General features: G+C 29.9%; 1 protein-coding gene across 1 annotated transcript in view; it reads left to right on the top strand.

Moving 5' to 3' along the window:
* The window catches only part of prex2 (phosphatidylinositol-3,4,5-trisphosphate-dependent Rac exchange factor 2), a 169,476-nt gene that overhangs the window by 36,212 nt on the left and 110,503 nt on the right, over window positions 1-22,761 (top strand). The window contains exons 7-11 of the mRNA XM_051098445.1: window positions 5,101-5,234; window positions 5,344-5,447; window positions 10,917-11,066; window positions 13,295-13,439; window positions 20,968-21,068. Coding sequence (XP_050954402.1) covers window positions 5,101-5,234; window positions 5,344-5,447; window positions 10,917-11,066; window positions 13,295-13,439; window positions 20,968-21,068 — 634 coding nt within the window. The remainder of the gene's footprint in view (window positions 1-5,100; window positions 5,235-5,343; window positions 5,448-10,916; window positions 11,067-13,294; window positions 13,440-20,967; window positions 21,069-22,761) is intronic.

Genomic DNA, 22,761 nt, shown 5'->3' with positions numbered 1-22,761 from the left:
TTATGATAATCATATATAATTAATATATGTTTAAATATGCACAGCTATTTAATTATAGTTCACCTAAAAATGAAAATTGTCGTAATTCACCCTCACATTGTACCAAACCTGTATGAGTTTCTTTCTTCTGTTGAACATAAAAGATGTTCTGAAGAATAATAGTAACCAAACTGTTCAACTATCTCTTTAATATTTTTGTTCAGCAAGGGTGCATGAAATTTAATCAAAAATGAAAGTAAAGTCATTGTTACAAAAGATTTCTATTTCAAATAAATGTTTTTCTTTTGAACTCTCTAATCAAAGAATCCTCAAGGAATGTATTACCATTCCCACAAAAACATGAAGTAGCACAACACTGATAACTAGATGAGTAAAGTTTCTGAACAAACTTTGAAGTTGGCTTGAAAAAGCCTTGGCTGAAAGTTTAATGAAGTGGTAAAAGCTTGAACTTTGAAAGTTCAGATAGATTAGATAGATGATAATAACATGTTGCTAGCATGATTTAGCACATTGATAACATGATTTCCCATTAAAGGAGAAGTCCACTTCCAAAACTAAGATTCACATATAATGTACTCACCCCCTTGTCATCCAAGATGTTCATGTATTCCTTTCTTCAGTCGTAAAGACATTATGTTTTTTGAGTAAAACATTTCAGGGTTTTTTTCCATATAATGGACTGATATGGTGCCCCGAGTTTGAACTTCCAAAAGGCGGTTTAAATGCGGCTTTAAATGATCCCAAATGCAGTTGTAAACGATCCCAGCTGAGGAAGAAGGGTCTTATCTAGCAAAACGATCGGTTATTTTTATTAAAAAAATATAAGTTAAATACTTTTTAATCTCAGACTCCCGTCTTGCCTTTCTCTTCCTGAACTCTGTGTATTCTGGCTCAAGACAGTTAGGGTATGTCGAAAAACTCCAATCGTATTTTCTCCCTCAACTTTAAAAATCATTTCAAAATCATCCTACATCACTGCAGAAGTACCAACCCAGTCTTTGCAAAATGAACATGCGAATAAGATCAAACACCCTTAACCAAAAACGGTAAAACAGCGATATAGGAGGATTTTGAAGTTGAGGGAGAAAAAACAAATCTGAGTTTTTCGACATACCCTAACTGTCATGAACCTGACTTTCCCCCATTCATTCTTAATTAGCCCCCACCAAACCAACTCATTTTACCGTCTCTGACCTTTGAGTCTCGTTCAGCAAAATGAACGAATCTTTTTTCGAGTCATTTCGTTCATTTTAGCAAAATATAATTAAAATGTTACGTGTTACTTCTCTAACACATCTACTGCTTACACAAACGCTGATCACACTACAAACAAGACTAAACTATAATGCTATAAGAAACAGAAAAGATTAATTCATTGTTTACCTGGGTCGTTAGTCAATGATTAGCTCATCTCACCTCTTATTTGACAAGATTTCGGGTTCGAGTCATTCGCTCATCACGTAACAGCCCCATAAGCTTAACCAATGCAGTGTGAGCTGGAAAAAAAATTGATTAGTTCAACTCTCGAGTCTTCGGGTTCAGCCCCATAAGATGAACGAACGACTCGAAAAACCCGAAGACTCGAAACAGGCGAACTAATTCCAGTACAGAACCTAATACGATGTTGTGCATGTGCAACTAAACGAATCACTCTCCGAGACGACTCGTTCTTCCCAAGTTCAAAATGAACGAATCGTTCAAGAACAACCCATCACTACGCCTCGTGAGAGATGCTGACTCCCGCTGTAACTTTACCTGATGGTTTCGCTGTCGGACAGTGTTTCTTTACAACAGGGGTGCCCAACCCTGTTCCCGGAGATCTACCTTCCTGCAGAGTTTAGCTCCAACCCTGTTCAAACGCACCTGTCTGTAATTATCAAGTGCTCCTTCAGATCCTAATTAGTTGGTTCAGGGTTGAAGCTGAACTCTGCAGGAAGGCAGATCTCCAGGAGCAGGGTTGAAAAACGAGTGATTTAAACACTTTGTAATATTGCTGTTGTTTTTTGTACTAATTTATTTATTTATTTATGACTTCAACAGAGTCCAAAAGTCTGGGTTTTGTGAGTGTGGGTGTTGTTGGGACACTGTGGTAGGTGTGAGTCACTTTGGCATGGTGGCACTAGACTGAGTTAACAGTTGCGGTCAGTGTGTTAACCGCGAAAGACTCTCTGCTGAGTGTTGAGTTTAACAGTCTCACGTACAACTTCCTGTATCACTGGGATTGAGCCTCAGCATTGTCTAATCTCAAAATGGACACGTCACAGCAGGCGCTGGATCTATTTCTGACCATATTTTGCAGGACAGCGTTAATGCCTGCATCCGTTTGAATCTGTTTACCCATCTGCTTCATGAGTCACTGAGCCATGTCGTATTCAAGAATGCAAGTAAATGAATTTGTAAGCAGTCGTAATAAGTTCAAGCCTCGCATGTTTGGAGATTAAACAGCGACGACCGCAACTATTTTTAAACGAAGTGGACTTTTGATACTAGCAGCCACGCACATGCCCTTGTGTTTTAAAAAGAAATTTTGCAAAACAAAGGCCGTGTTGTTTTAGCATTCAGGGTGCGTGTTGAAACGATCCCAGCCAGGTTTCTCTGTCCACATCAACCATTGTAAAAACATACCGCAGAATGAAAAACAGGCGGTCGGATTTTACGAGGGAAATATAGTGGAATGTTTTATAACAGACAGACATGGGTTTTCGAAAATGATGTTGACTGAGTTTTGTTTTAAGATCTACAATTTCAAGATCGTTTCTGTCTATAACACGTATCTGAGCCGTCACACCCTTCTGGTAGGCGAGAAATTATATACGTTTGGTCTGTGTGGCTGGAGCTGTCACTTTAAGTTTCTCAGAGGACAAAAATGAATATTTTGGTGAAATTTCTGTGCGCCGTTTACTGGTACGTACTGTTCTAAGTGCAGCGACCCTTCCAAACCGCTTTTATGAAGCACACGCTGACCTTTTGGAAGCAGTTCCCGATTCTGTTTTAGCCTTCTGTGCTTTATTACTGGCCTTTTGCTTTCCTGTTACTTCATATCCAGGAAACGAGGCCACGAGGCCTTTGACGGGACGTTACACGCACACTTACAATGATAGCAAAGAATTTAAGATTTGCTGCGTAATCATGAACTTCACCTTCTATTAGATGTGAAATGCATCACTGCAGTAATATTGTTCTGGAATTGGGGGAGAGGAAGAGGCTGTCTGTTCTCACAGGCTGTGGGTGGAGGTGGGATCAGAGAGAGTCGTTTTTCCACAGTAGTGTCCAGCAGTGGCTGGTCGTTTTGTTGTTGTTGACCTCCTGCACAGCTGCGTGTCCTTCACAGCAGGTCTTGTGAAGCAGTGGTCATGACTGACCAAGAGCACTCTGGGAAAGAAGACAAAGTGTGAAACAGAGCAGTACGCAAGGGATGGACCATTTGCATGAATTAATGAATGGGAGAAATTATAACGCTTAGTATGGCAGCTGTAGGACATGGAAGGACGTTTTATTTTAATAATAATAAAATATTTTATTTTTAAAATATTTTAATTTTAATATTTAAATGTAATATTAGAATATATAAATACAGAAATTATCATTAATTAAAACGAAAACAATAAAAAATGTTACAAAATAAATATGAACTGAAATAAAATAGAAAAAAATGGCAACACAAAATTCAGCTAGCTTCCAAGGTAACATTTTCATTTTTGTTTTGTTTAACTTGAAGCAAATTACTAAAACTACAACTAATAGATAAAACTAATAAAAAACTTCATAGAGAAAAAAAAATAAAACGGATAAAAATGACAGAACACAAATAAACTACTAAAAGTTTAACTAAAATTAAAGCTGTAAAATTTTAACTAAAAAACATTAGAAAAAATAAAATTCTAAAAATAAAATTTAATTCAAAATATTAACAAAAACTATGAAACATCAGTAGTACTAACATAACACTGACTTTAACATCAAAGATGTTATTTTATTTTATTTTGTTTTATTTACATTTTTATTGAAGAAAAATGTTTTTGACAGATGTAAATTATTGTTAACTAAAACTAAAACTATAAAATGTTTATAAAAAGTATACTTGAAAAAAATCAGCTAGTTTCCTAAACAAAATTCTCATTACTTGAAGTAAATAACTAAAACTAAATGAACTAAAACAAAGTAATAATAATAAAAAATAATAAACTACACAGACAGTTGAAAAAAGAAAACTAATAAAAATTGCAGACACATAGAATTTTTTTAAATTCAAATTTAAACAATAAAAAAAGTTACTTAAAAAAAACATCAGTGGTATTAAAATAACATTGACTCCAACATCAAATTTTTATTTTATTTTATTTTATTTTATTTTATTTTATTTTATTTTATTTTATTTTATATTCATTCAGCTAGCTTCCAAGGCAACGTTCTCATTTTTGTTTAGTTTAACTAAATGAAATAAAACTTATTTAATTTAATTAAAATTAAATTTTAATTTAATAATTTAATTTACATTTTTATTTATTAAAGAAAACACTTTTATTTCTGACACATAGAACTAAAAAATAAAAATAATAAAAACTATAGACATAAAAAATGCAAAATAATTCAGAAACAATAAAAATGACAAAAGCACAACTAAATTACTAAAATGTTAACTAAAATTAAAGTGAAAACAGAATATATACCAATAAAAAATCTAATTCAAAATGTTAACGAAAAATATAAATTCATGAATGGTACTAAAATAACATTGACTAAAACATCATATTTTTATTATTTTATTTAATTATTATTTCTATTTGATAACTGAAAAAAATACAAATATATATATATACTAACGAAAACAATAGACATTAAATACTGAAAACCAATGAAAATGACAAAAACACAGCTAAATTACTAAAACTTTAACAAACTTGACATGAAAATACAAAATTCTAAATATTAACAAAAACTATAAAACCATCAATGGTACTAAAATAATATTGACTCAAACTTCACAGATGTTATTTTAGTTTATTTTGGTTTCTTTTAATGAAGAAAACACTGAAATAAAAAGTATATTTTATTTCTGACACAATGTTTTTTTTTTTTTTGCTCTATTTTCCCTCTCAGGGCTCCAACATCACAGACAGCTGTACGGAGATGCTCATGCAGGGAGTTCTGCTGAAGATCTCTGCAGGGAACATCCAGGAGCGCATTTTCTTCCTCTTTGACAACTTGCTGGTGTACTGTAAGAAGAAGAACAGGTGAGCTTTCACTTTCACCTGTCAAACCTTTCAGCTGCCAGCTGTGTTGGTTTTTAATGAGATAACAGTGAAGCTCAAAAGGAACGTTCTGTGCTGCGCTCTGTTACAGGCGTTTGAAAAACAGTAAGACGGCCACTGAGGGTCCTCGTTACCTCTTCAGAGGCCGAATCAACACAGAGGTCATGGAGGTGGAGAACGTGGATGACGGGACAGGTGTGTGTTGTTTACTCACCCTCATGTCATTACGAATCCATATCACTGAGATAATATTAGAATTTGTTTATATTATTTTTATTTTTCTGTTTTCATTTTAATTGTAGTTAAAGTTTTTAGTAATTGAGTTGTGTTTTACAATTTTATTAGGTTTTTTTTTTTTGCCCAGTTTTAGTTTTACAGTAGGTATTTTCAGTAGGTATAAATTTAGCTTTCTTTTCTGTTCTGTTCTATTGTATTGTATATTAACACAGTGAATATTAAAATGAATGTCGAAAAGTTGCAAAAAAAATACTATATTTTAAATAATTGTATAATGGCATTTTTAACTAAAACTAAAAAGATGCAAAAATGTTACAACATAAATATTAACCGAAATAAAATACAAAAATAAACATTTTCTTAATTTCAGCTAATTTCCAAGGCAACATTCTCATTTTTGTTTAGTTTAATTTGAAGATAATAACTAAAACTAAAATTAAATGAACTTAAAGTAATAAATAAAACTAATAAAAACTACATAGACATATTAAAAAATCAAAACCAATAAAAATCACAAAAAAACAACTAAATTACTAAAACCTTAACTAAAATTGAAAACAGAAAATATGTAAAAAAAAAAAAAAAAAAAATCTAATTCAAAATATTCACAAAAACTATAAAATCATCAATGATACTAAAATAACATTGACTCTGACATCACAGATTTTATTTTACTTTTATTTTATTTTATTTTATTTTATTCTATATTGGCACAGTGTATATTGAAATTAATGTTGAATTAACAAAGTATATTGTATATTTATCAACATTTACATTATTATTTTCACATATAATAATAATAATAATAATAATAATAGTATTTGTATTATTGTTATACTATATTACACATTCATATATAATGATAATAATAATAATAATAATAATAATAATAATAATAATAATAATATATCTTACATAATATTTGTGTAATGGCATTTTGAATGTTTTTTTTTATTTCAAAGGATAAAATTATTATATAGACATTAAAAATATGAAAACCAATAAAAAATGACAAAACACAACTAAATTACTAAAACTTTAAAACTAAAATTAAAGTGAAAACAGAAAATATGCCAAAAAAATCGAATTAAAAATATGAACAAAAACTATAAAACTATTATTGGTACTAAAATAACATTGACTGCAACATCACAGATTATTTATTTATTTATTTTTTTATTTAATTTTATTTAATTTTATTTTATATTGACACTGTGTATATTGAAATTAATGTTGAATTAACATAAAGAAACTATATTTTAAATAATATTTGTGTCATGACACAATCTTTAAATGTATTTTTGTTTTTCATTTCAGATGATAAATTCACTATGTAGATGTATTAAAAAAATAAAAACAGAAAATATGCCAATAAAATCTAATTCAAAATATTTAAAAATATATATAAAACCATCAATGGTACTAAAATAACATTGACTCTTTATTATTCATTGACTCTGATTATTTTATTTATTTTATTAAATATTATTATTTACAATTATTTTATAATTATTTTATAATTATTATTTATTTTATCTTATTTTATTTTAACACAGTGTATATCGAAATTAAAGTCAAATCAACATAAAAAAGCATATTTTAAATAATATTTGTCTAATGACATCTTTTGTTTTTTTATTCATTTCAGAGGATAAAATTAATTCGAGCAATTCAAGATTAAAAGCAATATATATCAAACTGTATCAATTTCATGTTTTAATTTTGTATTTAATGATACACACACACGTGTGTATATTTATTTATATATTTATTTTATTTATTTAGTATATTATTTTCATCTAAAGCAACTGCGTGTGTACTTTGTTTATTTATTTGAGTTATTATTATTATTATTATTATTATTTTGTTTTATTTAACTATAATACTCCTGATCCATTTGACTATTTTATTTTCTGTAAAACACAGAAGAAGTATTTTAGCAGAATGTGTTTTACCGTATAATGAAAGTTATCGGCTACTAAGGCTATGAAGCTTTAAAAGTGACAAAATAGCACCATAAAAGTAGTTCATATAAGTCATGTGACAGCAAACATAATTGGCTTTAATGGAAATCCATCCGTTCGTTTTAAAACAACTGCAACATCGTTGCACCCTCAGGGGGGAAACTATAATAAACTCTACAGCTCTGTAGCGGTTAATAGTTTAAAAGCGTGTGGGGTAAGCCTTTAACTACTTTACCAGCTAAAGGTTAGAAAAATGGCATTTTCTGGGCAGGATGACAAGTGCTTGGAGCCCAGTGACTGGATGAACTCTTGAGCGGAGTGTGTTTTGGCGACGGAGAGGCCCTGATTATCAGTTATATTTGTAGAAACAATCATTTGCTCCCTGGCGGACCTAATATCTGGCGGCTCTGGAGATGAACGGGTTTCAGTCCGTGGAATCTAAACGAAGCCAACGCCACCGCATTTGCTTGTGGGTGTTTTCCCGTTCTCCCCAATGGCTCCGTGTAAAATCCAGACATAGACTATTATTCGAGTGTAATGAAAGCTGTTAGTTTGATGGAGACTTCCTGTGCGTGGCTGTAAAAGTGCACTCGAAGTCATAGATGATGAGTTTGTCTTTGATTTGCATTTTAGTTGTTCAGGTAAAAGCTTGTAGCTTTTTATTATAATGAATTAAAATACTGCGAGGGCTAATGAAGCGGTTTTAAAATGGATGGGTGTTCGTATGAGAGTTGAGAGCAATTTGGAAATTGTTTCGGTTGAATTAAAGGAAGGTGCTGCCTGTAGTGGCGTTATCCCACCAGCGGTCGTACAGATGGATGCCTGTAATTTATCCAATTCCTGTGCTGAATTGAGAGGCGTAATCATTGCAACACGCAGGCCGTTCACGAGGGAAGGAAACACAGGCGCCCAGATTGACTGATTATGGTGCGAAGCAACGGCCCATTTCTAATGCATGAGAAAAACTGATGAATATGCTCAGCTTATTTGTTTTTTTTTTTTTTTTGTTTTTTTTTTTTGCATGTGGTTTTCAGGGTTATGCTCTGTCGGATCTTGCTTGTTTGGCTGTCATGATTATTACATAATCATCTTATAAATAAATAAGGGAGTTTTAAGCAGATGTAGTCTCTCTTTCTAAAGCATGAGTGTGTTATGTGAACTTTTCAAATGAACTTGTGAACTATACGTGAACGTATTAACATCATGTTCACATGCACTGTTCCACCTTGATCTTGCATAATACTGAAGAATTTTGAACAGAAGTAAATAATAATAACATAATGTTTAATACATTCAAAACAACCATTATAAATAAATTAATTAATTAATTACTAATAAGTAGTAAATAATAATAATAATAATGTATTCATTCATTGACTCATTTACTAATAATTTGTTATATATATTATTGTAATGTATAAAATAATATAACAATAACAATTATTTATTATTATTATGTGTAATAAGAATGTAAATGTTGATAAATCTACAATATAGTTTATTATTGTTATTATTATTATATTATTTGTAATAATAATAATGTAAATGTTGATAAATCTATAATATATTTCATTTTAAAATAATAATAATAATAATAATATAATGCATTAATTAATTAACATAATTAACAATGCATTAATTTATTGATTAAGTTACTAATTATATATATATATATATATATATATATATATATATATATGTGTGTATATATATGATATAATATATTATTATTGTTATTGTTGTTATTTTATTTGTAATAATAATAATGTAAATGTTGATAAATATACAATATATTTTTTAATAATATAATAATAATGCATTAATTAACAATTATTATAAATAAAAATTATTATTATTATTATTATTATTATTATTATACTTATTATTATTATAATGCATTAATTAATTAACATAATTAACAATGCATTAATTTATTAAGTTACTAGTATATATATATATATTTATGTGTGTGTGTATATATGATATAATATATTATTATTATTATTGTTATTATATTTGTAATAATAATAATGTAAATGTTGATAAATATACAATATAATTTGTTAATAATAATAATAACAATAATAATAACAATACATTAATTAACAATTATTATTATAAATAAAAATTGTTATTATTATTATTATTATGTGTAAAAAATAATGTAAATGTTGATAAATATACTACATAATATACTTTATGGTGCACATATTTCTATTATAATAAAAATGAGAATATATATATAAATATATATATAAATAATTAATTATTGTTATATATATATATATATATATATATATATATATATATAGTTATATAAAGTTTATATAAGAATTATGTAATTGCACATATCTGCATAAATAATAATAATATAATATACTATATGTTATGTAATATACTTTATTTAATTGCACATATTTAATAACAACAATAATAACAATGTATTAATTTAGTGATTCATTTAAGAATTAGTTTATATATTGTGTAATATAATAATAATAATGTAAATGTTGATAAGTATACTATATAATATACCGTAGTTTGTCAAATATAAATTATTTAATTTTTTAAATAGTTGTAAATAATTCTTTAAAATGGCACATATTTGCATTATTTTTATATTACAGATCCACCTTAATCAGGCATAAAACTGAAGAATTTTGGACATAAATAAATAAAAATCACGTAACATTCAAAACATGCAAAACCGCCATTATTTTTAATAATAATGGTAATAGTAATAATAATAATAATAAATGTATTTTGTTTGTTTACTTAAAAATTCAAATAATATTATTTTATTAATTGCTTTATTTACAGTGAATCATCAGCACCAAATTTATGATTATGACAGCCCAGTTTGCAAAGCACAGAGCCATACAATGTCGAGAAGTGCTTATCCCGAAACAATGCATGAGAATGATTAAGAAAGCAGCACACACGGTATTGTTTGGAAGTTGCAAAAAAAGTTCTAAAGGATTTTGTTCCTCAGAGACATTGATGCAATCAGTGCTTCAAGATGGGTTTTAATTCCTGCCTGTTCTTCAGGACTGTTCAAATAGCATGTCGATTCTTCACGGCCTTGTAATTAGAGCGATCGATTCGTCGTCTGCCTGTGATCCATTTCATTCATGGCCTGTTTTGTTTGTTGCCTGTTTCATGTGGGAATGTTTCATTTGCTCTGAACTTTACTGCTCTCATGGGCTGTTCACACTGCTTTGTTTACGGCCAAGAACATCCATTTTGTCATCTGGGCCGCTTTGATAGATAGCCTGGCATACAAATGTGGAGGGAAGGCAAGAATGCGAAACGGAGAACATTGCTGGTCGTGCCACATGTAGACAAACGGGCCACACAGACAAAAGAAAATATGTTTTGGAAAATTTAAGGAAGTGGCCTGGGAGGGCTATAAAAGGCGTCTCTGACAGGCAGACATTGATTACTTTTCTGTGTTTTTCCTCAGCGGATTACCACAGCAGCGGGAACATCGTGAACAACGGCTGGAAGATCCACAACACGGCGAAGAACAAGTGGTTCGTCTGCATGGCCAAGACGCCCGAGGAGAAGCAGGAGTGGCTGGAGGCCATTTTAAAAGAGAGAGAACGACGAAAAAGTGAGTAGGGATGTAATAATACCTGCTGGGAAAAAACATTACGTTACGGCTAATTACGTGTACTATGAGTGAACGAAAGTCTTCATTTGAGATTTAACGGTCAGATTTTGCTGACAGTACGGTATTACAATGGAATTGTAATTGTCAATTTTTTTGTTGATTATTATAATATATTTTTTTTATTAGTATTATTATGCTTTTGTTAATTTAATTTAATTTTAACATATTATATAAACAGGTAAAATAAAGTAATATAAAAACAAATTAAAATGTGTAACAATAAATATATTGACACACTGGATATATATGTATATATTAGCAGTATAATAAAAGTCGTAATTCGAGATTTAATAGTCAGATTTTGCTGTACGGTATTACAATGTAATTATAATTGTGCATTATTTTTGTTATATTATTATTTTTTCTTAAATATTTATTATTATATTATATTATTTAAACAGATAAAATAAACTAAATATAAAAACAAACAAATAATTGTAACAATAAATATACTGACACGTTGAATCCTGAAATTAATATCAAATCAATATAAAGAAATTTTATACAAAATAATATGTATATATTAGCCATATAATAAAAGTTGTAATTTGATATTTAATAATCAGATTTTGCTCTGCGGTATTACATGTAATTATAATTGTGCATTTTTTTTTATCACTTTTTAAAAATAATTTATTATTATTCTAATTATTATATTATGTTATGTTATATTATATTATATTATAAACAGATAAAATTTACTAAATATAAAAATTAAAAAAAATTGTAACAATAAATATATTGATACATTGAATCCTGAAATTAATATAAAATCAATATAAAGAAATTTTATACAAAATAATATGTATATATTAGCAATATAATAAAAGTTTTTTGCTCTACAGTATTACAATGTAATTATAATTGTGCATTTTTTATTTTTTTATTAAATATTACTATTATTATTATTATTCTAATTATTATATTATATGATATTATATTATAAACAGATACAATAAACTAAATATAAAAATAGTAAAAAAAATTGTAACAATAAATATACTGACACATTGAATCCTGAAATTAATATAAAATCAATATAAGCAATATATATAAATATATATACAGCAATATAATAAAAGTAATTATAATATTATATTATATTATATTATATTATATTATATTATATTATATTAAAATAAAAGTTAAAATAAATTGTGAAATTAATGCAGAATCAATATAAAGAAAATATATCTAAAATAATATCTTTATAATAGCAATATAGCAAAAGTCATAATTTGTGATTTAATAGTCAGATTTAGCTGTATGATATTAAATGTATTAAATTTATAAATAGATAAAACAAACTAAATTAATGTAGAATCAATATAAAGACATCAAACATTAAACTATATATATAAGACAATATAAGAACATTTTATTGTATCATTTATATTGTATTTATTATATTATATTACATTATTCATGTGTTTGTTTATTTATTTATTTATTTATTTATTTAGGCCAGTATCACCAATACTGATACCTATATGAAATTTATTTTAACATTTAATACACCAAAACATGATCATTTTTTAATTCATTTATTTTTTTTTACAAAATATAAATTTACATTATATATTTTAAATGACAACTTTTATTACATTGCTATTTTATATATATACTATTTTATATATATTTTCTTTTTATTGATTCTACATTAATTTTGGAATTTATTGTGTCATAAGACATATATAGACAACATAAGAAAACAAATTAATTTATATAATAGCAATATAATAACATTGATATATTATATTTTATTTTATTTCATTTTTAAGAACAGTATCACCGAATATCACAGAAATTTGAACATATAATAGACCAAAATATGACAGTTTTTTACAGAATATAATCTTATAATTTGCATTATGTACACTAACAGTAAGATTTTTAATATTTTTAAAGAAGTCTCTTCTGCTCACCAAGTCTGTATTTATGTGATCCAATTTTACAGTAAAAATGTGAAATATTTTTACCATTTAAAATAACAGTTTTCTATTGGACTACATTTAACTACTGTACATTAGTTAACACGAACTAAAATATACACATATACACAGTAGACACACATGTACATACACTGTGCTAACACATTTGACACATAAACTCACACAATCCATGCAATTCTGGGTTCACACTGATCTCTCTCTTATTTGCTTTTTCAGCATTGAGACTGGGCATGGAGCAGGACACCTGGGTGATGATATCTGAAAAAGGCGAGAAGCTTTATAACCTCATGAGTAAACAGGGCCACCTCATTAAAGACCGCAAGCGCAAACTCACCACCTTCCCCAAGTGCTTCCTTGGAAGGTAGGTCAGCGAGAGCCATCTCTCAATGCTCTCTGTCTATACGGATAATGGCTGCGATAGACATCCAGGAGAGATTACGCTAGAGGTCACGACCTGTAGTATCACGGGAGTGCGAGTGACACGCTGAGAATGAGAGTGTGTAGCTGTAGAAGTGACTGTAGTGACCGGAGCACATAACAATTCATGAACATCATAAATAACACAGCAGTGAAGTGTAACAGAGTCGAGCAGATCTCAGGCTACTGTACATGATGAATGGCTCTTAAACACTTTTATTACCCGTCCATTTCTGCAGAGTCCATCTGTCTTTTGTTTTTTATTTTCTTTGACTTGTGTGTTGAAGAATAGCTTCTAGGTCCCTTTTTTTGGTTGGGAGTCTTCTTTTAAAGCATTGGTTGAATGTTTATACCTGCTTTTTATTTAGCAGTTTAAATCTGGTCTGTTTTAAATGGTAGCCAGAGTTCCCTGCACCACCCAGTTTGTTTTTAAACTGTTCAAAACACCACAGAGGTAACTGGCATAGTTATGAGCGAACCCAGATGGAATCTGTAGAACTGGTTTAGATTATCTGGATTGATTTAGGAGAAAATATGAGGAGTTGATTGAAAATGGTCACATTTTAAGTGTGTTCTAACGCCATGGCGTGTCGTTGGCTGCATAGACGAGCACAGAACACTATTTAGTGTCCCAGCCTTAGAGGAGACAAAAGAGAAGTGGATTGATTTTTTATATCTACTTTATATTACGCTGCTGCCACACAGATCTAATATAAACATGCGATTTCTTTCCCAGCTGTTTAGCTTCACAAACAAACCCTGCAGTTTTTGTGTGTTTTTAACATAAACTTGTGTGTTTTTGACTGTTTAAGCGCAATTAGACATGAAAGAGATTTTAGTTTAGTACTCACATGCCGTGTGACAGACGCTTTCTGTGCGTGATTTGGATGTGTGCGCTCAGAAAGCCTTGTATCAGAAGTTTAAACTGATATGGCTTTAAAAAGCATGATTTCAGCATGATAAACAAAACCAAACAGATGTTTTTTTAGGAGAGTATCTGAGGAAGAAGCTGTAAAGGCACCATCATATTCTGGAAAAGGGGGCAGGGAGCAGCAGCTCATTTGCATTTAAAGGAGAAGTTTACAGATAATGTACTCACCCCCTTGTCATCAAATACCCTGTAACCACAGCTGTGGTTGCCGGAATTTTACCGTAAAAAATACGGTAGCAACATTTTATGTTTCGCGGTTTTTACTTAAATTTACAGGTAAGTACCGTAATTTCATTAACTGATGTAATGTTAATGTACCAACTTATTGAAGTATTGAAGAAAAAACTAAGAAAAGGGTTATTTCAACAAAAAAAACCATCAAATTTAAAAAAAAAAATGTAACATCAATGTAAAATGTAAAATGTAATCAGTTTACGGTTATTCACTGTAAATTTTACCGTTAACCATTTAACAGGTTTTTACTGTAGCATTTTTACAGTATTTTTACCATTAAATTCACAGTAATTTTTTACAGTGTATATTCATGTCTTTCTTTCTTCAGTTGTAAAGAAATTTCAGTTTCAGGATTTCTCTCCATGTAATGGACTTCTTTGGTGCCCCAAAATTTCAACTTCCAAAATGCCGAGGAATAAGGGTCTTATCTAGCAAAACGATTGGTTATTTTCCAAAATATTTACAATTTGTATACTTTTTAACCTGAAGCGCTCGTCTTGTCTAGCTCTCTCTCTGTGAACTTTGTTTTTTTTTTCGGTCATGACAGTTAGGGTATGTTGAAAAACTCCCATCTCATTTTTTCCTCCAACTTCAAAATCGTCCTACATCGCTGTTTTACCTTTTTTTTATAAAGGGTATTTGATCTTCTTTGCACATTCGCTTTGTAAACACTTGGTTGGTATTTCTGCAGCGATGTAGGACGATTTTGGAACATTTTGGAAGTTCAAACTCGCGGGCACCATAGAAGTCCATTACATGGAGAGAAATCCTAAAATGTTTTTCTCAAAAAAAAAAAATTCTTTATGACTGAAGAAAGAAAGACATGAACATCTTGGAGTACATTATCTATAAATTTTTGTTCTGGAAGTGAACTAATCCTTGGATGAAAACCTTGTTTCTGCTTCCACTCAAAATAGGCATTTCCAAAATGATATAATAAATGATCTCGGTATTTTGAGCTGAAACTTCCTAGACACTTTCTGGGGACACCTGAGATGTTTATTACATATTGTAAAAAGGGGCATAATAGGTCTTCTTTAAAGGGAGCTGAGAGTATTAGAGTTTTACAGTGTTATTGGCAGGTGAAATTCTATTCAGATTAGTCTTATTATTTATTGAACAGAAATGTAAAAGGTTTGTCGCCCCAGAAAACACTGATATTGTGACATATTATTACAATTAAAAATAACACTTTTCTATTTTAATGTGTAAAGACATTTTCAGCAGCAGTTACTCCGGTGTTCAGTCACATGATTCTTCAGAAATCATTCTAATATGCTGATTTGATTCTTAAGAAACATTTGATTTTTTATTATCAGTGTTGAAAACAGTTATGTTTAATATAACATATATATTTTTTGGGACGTTTTGAATTCTAGAAAGTTTAAAAGAAGAGCATTTATTTAAAATAAAAATTAAAATCTTTTGTAACATTATAAATGTTTTACTGTCACTTTTGTCCTTGCTGAATTAAATTTATATATATATATATATATATATATATATTTTTTTTTTTTACAAAAAATTGTACTTTATTTTTTTTTTTTTTTTTACAAAAAATCTTACTGATCCAGAACTATACAACAATAGCATGTATTAGTATTAGTAATCTAATTCAACGAGATAGTTCACCCAAAATTGAAAATTATGTCGTTAATTACTCACCCTCATGTCGTTCTGGATTCCATTTTTTTTGTAGACTCTGTTTTATTGGGTTAAATTAAAATTAAATAATAAATATTAATTAAAAAAGCATGTCTAATTAATCAAAATAAAAACAAATCTCAAATTTGGTTTTATTTTGACCAAATTCTGTGTTTTCCATTACTATCCTGGATTTAATTGTAATGGTTTCATTAAATTTTAATAATCAAAAGCACTTCTAATGAATTGATTTCATTGCTATATTGTTATTTTATTTATTTCTTGTTTATTTAAAAAAAAAATTTTTTACTGGTAAATATTTTTTTCCTGGTAAATATTCCTTAAAAATAATGTTTTAATAATAATTTTATTAGTAGTAGTAGTACTATCATTACATTTGGTAATATATTTCTGTCACAGTTTCTTCAAGTTAAACCAAACTTTTTTTTGAAATAAATAATATATGTTTATATATTCATTTACTCACATTTTGAGACGGCAGAGGCTGTAAACACAGCGAGTGTCACGCACGCTTCAGTATGTGTGTAGTAAACAAAACCACGCATCTACACCATTCATGCACACAGACACACACAGAACATGCAGGATTCATATTTAAATAGTATTTTTGCAGCTTAATATTCACATACACTAGTCCATACTGCGTTTTGACTATTTTAACAATCCATTTGATCTCTCTTTAAACCTCTGGTTACAGCCACTTTTAACCCAGAACAATGCAGTGCTAGAATGTAACATGAAGTTGTTCAGCATCAATCAACCAATCATAAACATCCTTAATGCTTGCCTCATTAAATATTCATGAAGTGTCTTTAATTTTAACATTTTATAGAAACAGTATCAGCTAAGGTGAGATTTAAACCAGAATAGATTTATATGGCAACATCTCCATATTTAGACAAGCAGGTATTAAAACAAATCACACATTAGCCTCGTAAATATGCAAATAAGAATGTCTAACTTTAAACCTGACTATTTAGGATTAAGGACTAAACCAGAGAATAACCCAGGATTATATTAACCTAGGATAGAGGATATTAACTTAACATGTTTTTTAGTGACTTTTCACCACAAGGTAGTTTTCCACACGAGTTATTATCATTTTAGTAAGTTTGATCTGATAGAAATATTGACGCCTGCCTTTGAAGATGTAAGTGTGAACATCTGCAGTCTGCATTACGTTTCAGTACTCAGACCAGAGAATATAAAGGCGATTGTTCCAAGATGTGTTGGATTTTTCCCGCTCTGATCTCTTTTGTTTTAAGCGTGGCTGGGAAATCCTCAGGCTGAACTCAGATTAACTCAGCTCGACTGGGAATCCAGAAGTCTCCGCAGCTGGCTTTCATAATTTAAACCCTTTGAGTTGTCAATATGACAACCTCACCGTTTGCTAAAATAAGATATACGAAACGTTGTGGCGCTCAACTGCGCTCAACCGCAAACGAGACTTTCACTCTTTATAATGTCTTTTGGTCTGGATTTGCCTGTTCAAAGGAGATGATAATAAGAAACCTCCTCAAAGAACAACTGCTTATAGTTGTGGCCAGATTATATTGTAAATGGATTTAGGGGCACAGCATTTTTTCCCCCCCAGCATTTCCAGACAGCACACAGACAGCGAGGTCTAGAGCGGGAATGGATTCATTAAAGATAGAGATCACAGACAGCAGATAATGTTCATGAGTGGGTGGTTTGTGCGTCTCAGAAAGCCAGATGGACTGAAGAAAATATGACAGGAGAACCTGTGAAAATATATCTCTGTCTGGGTGAACGCGTTGAAACACTGTGGTGATCTGGCCACCGGTTTGTGTTACTATTTTAATGTGTTATTCACAGCCAGTAGTATTTTTGATCAGTCTGATCTCTGTTTGCCTCATATATTTCTAAGGCCGCGTTGTGGAAAACGCGGGCAGAAATGCGGAATCCAGTCCTAAAAATAGAATTCACTGTACACAAGATGTCACAGAATTTGCCAAATTTTTATGAATAAATCAAAAGTAAAACGCGTTATGGCATAGCGTTTATAAATATTAAGCTGCAAAATTATTATTTAAAATATGAATCCTGCGTGTTCTGCATGTCTCTGTGTGAATGAATGGTGCAAACGCACGGTTTCGTTTACTACACACATACTGAAGCGTGTGTGGCGCTCACTATGTTTTTACCCTTTGCTGCCCTAATATATGAGTACATGAACACATAAACAATCTCTAGAACTGCTCTGAGAGTCACTTCATGAGCATTTTACCATTTCTTTTGAGCAAAAACTATCGTCATATCATTATACAAACAGAAACCCAGAAACTGCAACCTGTCAAAATAAAAGTTTGGTTTAACTTGAAGAAACTTTGACAGGAATATATTACTTAATGTAATGATAATACTACTACTACTAGTAAATTTTTTTTACAACATTATTTTTAAGGAATATTTACCAGAAAAAAAAAAAAATTTACTAGTAAAAAATTATTAAATAAACATGAAATAAATAAAGTAAGAAATATTTACCAAAAAAACTTATTACCAGAATTTATTTACCAGAAAAATGTAAATAAACACAGTATTGCTGAAAATAAATAAATTAATTAAATATGAATAAAATAACTTATTCATTTTATAAAATCAATTAATTAGAGATGCTTTTGATTATTACAGTTTAATGAAACCATTAAAACGGAATCCCGAAAAACACAGAATTTAGCAAAAAATAAAACACATTTCATAGAGCCTTAAAATATTTTAATAAATTGTCATTAAATTGTGCAAGTTTCATGATTTCAATTAATTATACATGTTTATTTTTTTTATTTTTTATTTAACCAAACAAAAATTTGGAATAAAAAATAAAACAGACTTCATAGGGCCATATATCCCTCCAGTGTTTTAATACAATTTCACTCTTCTCCGCTTTCATATAATTCTCCCCTTGCAATAAGTGCCTCTCTCTCATATGCTAAATTTGCATATTAAACACTGAGTATTGAATTTGCAGCAAATGTTTGCTCTTAATTAACAATCAGACTTAATTAAAACACTTGCTTTAAGGATATTATTGACTAATATTTAGCTATACACCATTTTTTAGAACAAGCTGCTCTAAGAAATTATGTATTTATTGTGCTCACTCATGACTAGCATATAGCATTTGACAGATTACAGTGCATTCACATTTACTAGTATATATGTTCTACATATTCATGATAGATTGATTTCAGAATTAGTCAATATTGGATATTTATCAGGTAGTGTTTATAAAGATATATATATATATATATATATATAGCCGTAATGGTAATTTTCTTATTATATCTGCACATTTACGATTATTTTCTATTTGTAAGACATGCTGTTTTGTGCAACGTTACAGCCTTATGAGCTTCTGTTTTTACATGTATAATTTACAATTTTAAACAGTCTATTGTTATTGACAACAGTTTAAAATAATGGTTAAAGTAATTGGTAAATTCTAGTATTTGATATTAAAGATTATATTTTGTTTTATTTGTATTATATTTAGAAATTATCTTTGATAATATGTTATAGAGCAGCAAATTTAAATTGCTTTGATCAGCCATAATATAACATTGTTACGTGCCACTTGAGCTACACAAACATCTGTGTTTCTTGATTAAAAGCCTAGTGTCTTTGTGATCTGAAGGAATTCATTTCAGTAATGTAGTCCGTGGTGTGATGTACAGTTCTGTTGTGCAGAAAACCAGGTAACAACTTGAAAGCAATTACCAAAGTGACAGCATGCTGACAAACCCTGCATTATTTCCCATCTTTTCACTCCTTCTCTTTCAATCATTGAATCTAATTCTGTCACAGAGACTGCGCTGATGTTGTTTTACATTTGTACATTCTGTCTCGTTCTGTGCTCATCTTTCTTTATTCATTTCAGTCACTGTCATCTTCTTTTTCTCTCCACATCCGTCATTCGTTCAGTCAGCGAAAATGCACTTAAATCCAAAGTTAAATGGTTGTAATTCATGAATGCTTTTTTAGAGAAATTGTATCTCCTAAAACCTCAGAGGTCTGTTGGAGACTGAGATGTTTCTCATGCTGGATCACCGTCGAACTCTGGGAAGAGCCGCAGGATTACACTGGTGGAGCTTGGCATGTTCGTTTTGGTTTTGCGGAGAGCTGGATGGGAAGGAGAGCCGGGGAGGGAGTGGTGGGAGTAGAATCAGATATCCTCTACTGAGACAGTGGCTTTACCCAGCAAAATTACTAAATTATACAGGGCAGTCAGTTTAGCTTTATCGGGCGAAAAAGACAGCAACTTAAGAAACCAGAGAAAGATTGAAAAAAAGAGTAGGAGAGAAACAGAAAAGGAATGAAGGGTTTTTTCGTTGAATTCGAATTTCGGCATTGTTAAGAGGATCAATGGATGGATTGATGGATGGATATATGATAGATGGAGAGATAGATGAGGAAAGAAAGAAAGAAAGAAAGAAAGAAAGAAAGGAAAAGTGACCAGACTTAAACTCCGTCTCACTGCACAAGAAGAATTATTGAGCTTGTCTCTGTGGTGTGATCACTCAATTTTAATGGATTTTGTTGACAGTCATTCATATAATTTATGGGTCCCTCTTTGTTTGTCCTCACATTATTTATATGTCCTCCGTCTCTCTTTTCTTAGTGAGTTTGTGTCGTGGCTGATGGAGATTGGAGAGACCAATAACCCTGAGGAAGGGGTTCATTTGGGCCAGGCTCTCCTGGAAAACGGCATCATCCACCACGGTTAGTTCCATTTTCTATGGAAGCCCTTTTCTTCCACTGAATTAAAAATAGAAAAAGGTCATTGAGACTTTTTGTCTCATAATTCTGACTTCTTTTCTCAGAATTGCGTGATATAAACTTGCAACTGCAAGTTGCAATTCTAAGAAATGAAGTCACAATTCTGAGAAATAAAGTCAGAAAAAACTCCCAATTCTGACTTTTTCTGTTGTAATTGCAAGTTTATATCTCACAATTCTTTTTTCTCAGAATTGCGTGATATAAATTCAGAATTGTATGTTATGAAGTCTGTATGTTATGTGAGATATAAGCTCACAAATCTGTCTTTTTTTCTCAGAATTGCATGATATAATCTTGCGATTGTAACTTAAAAAGTCAGAATTGTGAGATATAAACTTGTAAATATGACTTTTTTCTCAGAACTGTGTGAAATAAATTCAGAATTGAGTGTTATAAAGTCAGAACTGTGAGATGTAAACTCGCAAATGTCTTTTTTTTAAAGAATTTCTTGATATAAACTTGCAATTGTGACTTATCAAGTCAGAATTATGAGATATAAACTCACAAATATTACTTTTTTCTCAGAATTGTGTGAAATAAATTCAGAATTGCAGGTTATAAAGTCAGAAGTGTGAGATGTAAACTCGCAAATGTCTTTTTTCCTCAGAATTATGTGATATAAACTTGCAAATGTGAGTTATAAAGTCAGAATTGTGAGATATAAACACACAAATACGACTTTTTTCTCAGTATTGTGTGATATGAATTCAGAATTGTGTTATAAAGTCAGAAGTGTGAGATATAAACTCGCAAATCTGTCTTTTTTTCTCAGAACTGCATAATATAAACTTGCAATTGTGAATTATAAAGTCAGAATTGCAAATCATAAAGTTGAAATTCTGAGAAATGAAGTCATAATTGTGAAATATAAACTACCAAATTCTGCCTTTTTTTCTTAAAATTGTGAGTTTATACCTGACAATTCTGACTTTTTTCTCTGAATTGCATGATATAAACTCACAATTGTGAGTTAAGTCAGAATTGCAAGAAATAAAATTTGCAATTCTGAGAAATAAACTCCCATTTCTGACTTTTTTTCTCAGAATTGTGTGATAAAAGCACACAATTGCAAGTTATAAAGTCAGAATTATGAGATATAAACTCGCAAATCTGACTTTTTTTTCTCAGAATTGCAGTATATAGTCATTATAATTGCAAGACATAATGTCGCAATTCTAAAAATAATAAAGTCAGAATTGTAAGATATAAACTCGCAAATCTCTTTTTTTCTCAGAATTGCATGATATAGCCTTAAAATTTTGACTTATAAAGTCATAATTGTGAGAAATAAACTTGTAAATATGACTTTTTTCTTAGAATTGTGTGATATGAATTCAGAATTGCGTGTTATAAAGTCAGAATTGTGAGATGTAAATTCGCAAATCTGTCTTTTTTTCTCAGAATTGCATGATATAAACTTGCAATTGTGACTTATAAAGTCAGAACTGTGACATATAAACTCGCAACTATGACGTTTTTCTCAGAATTGTTTAATATGAATTCAGAATTGCGTGTTATAAAGTCAGAAGTGTGATATAAACTCGCAAATATGACTTTTTTTATTAGAATTGTGTGATATGAATTCAGATTTGCCTTACAAAGTCAGAACTATGATATAAACTCGACAAATCTGTCT

This window comes from Labeo rohita, chromosome 24 (genome assembly GCF_022985175.1).
Source record: "Labeo rohita strain BAU-BD-2019 chromosome 24, IGBB_LRoh.1.0, whole genome shotgun sequence".
Lineage (NCBI taxonomy): Eukaryota > Metazoa > Chordata > Actinopteri > Cypriniformes > Cyprinidae > Labeo > Labeo rohita.
The sequence above is the reverse complement of the archived record's forward strand: the minus strand, read 5'-3'. Positions and strand labels throughout refer to the sequence as shown.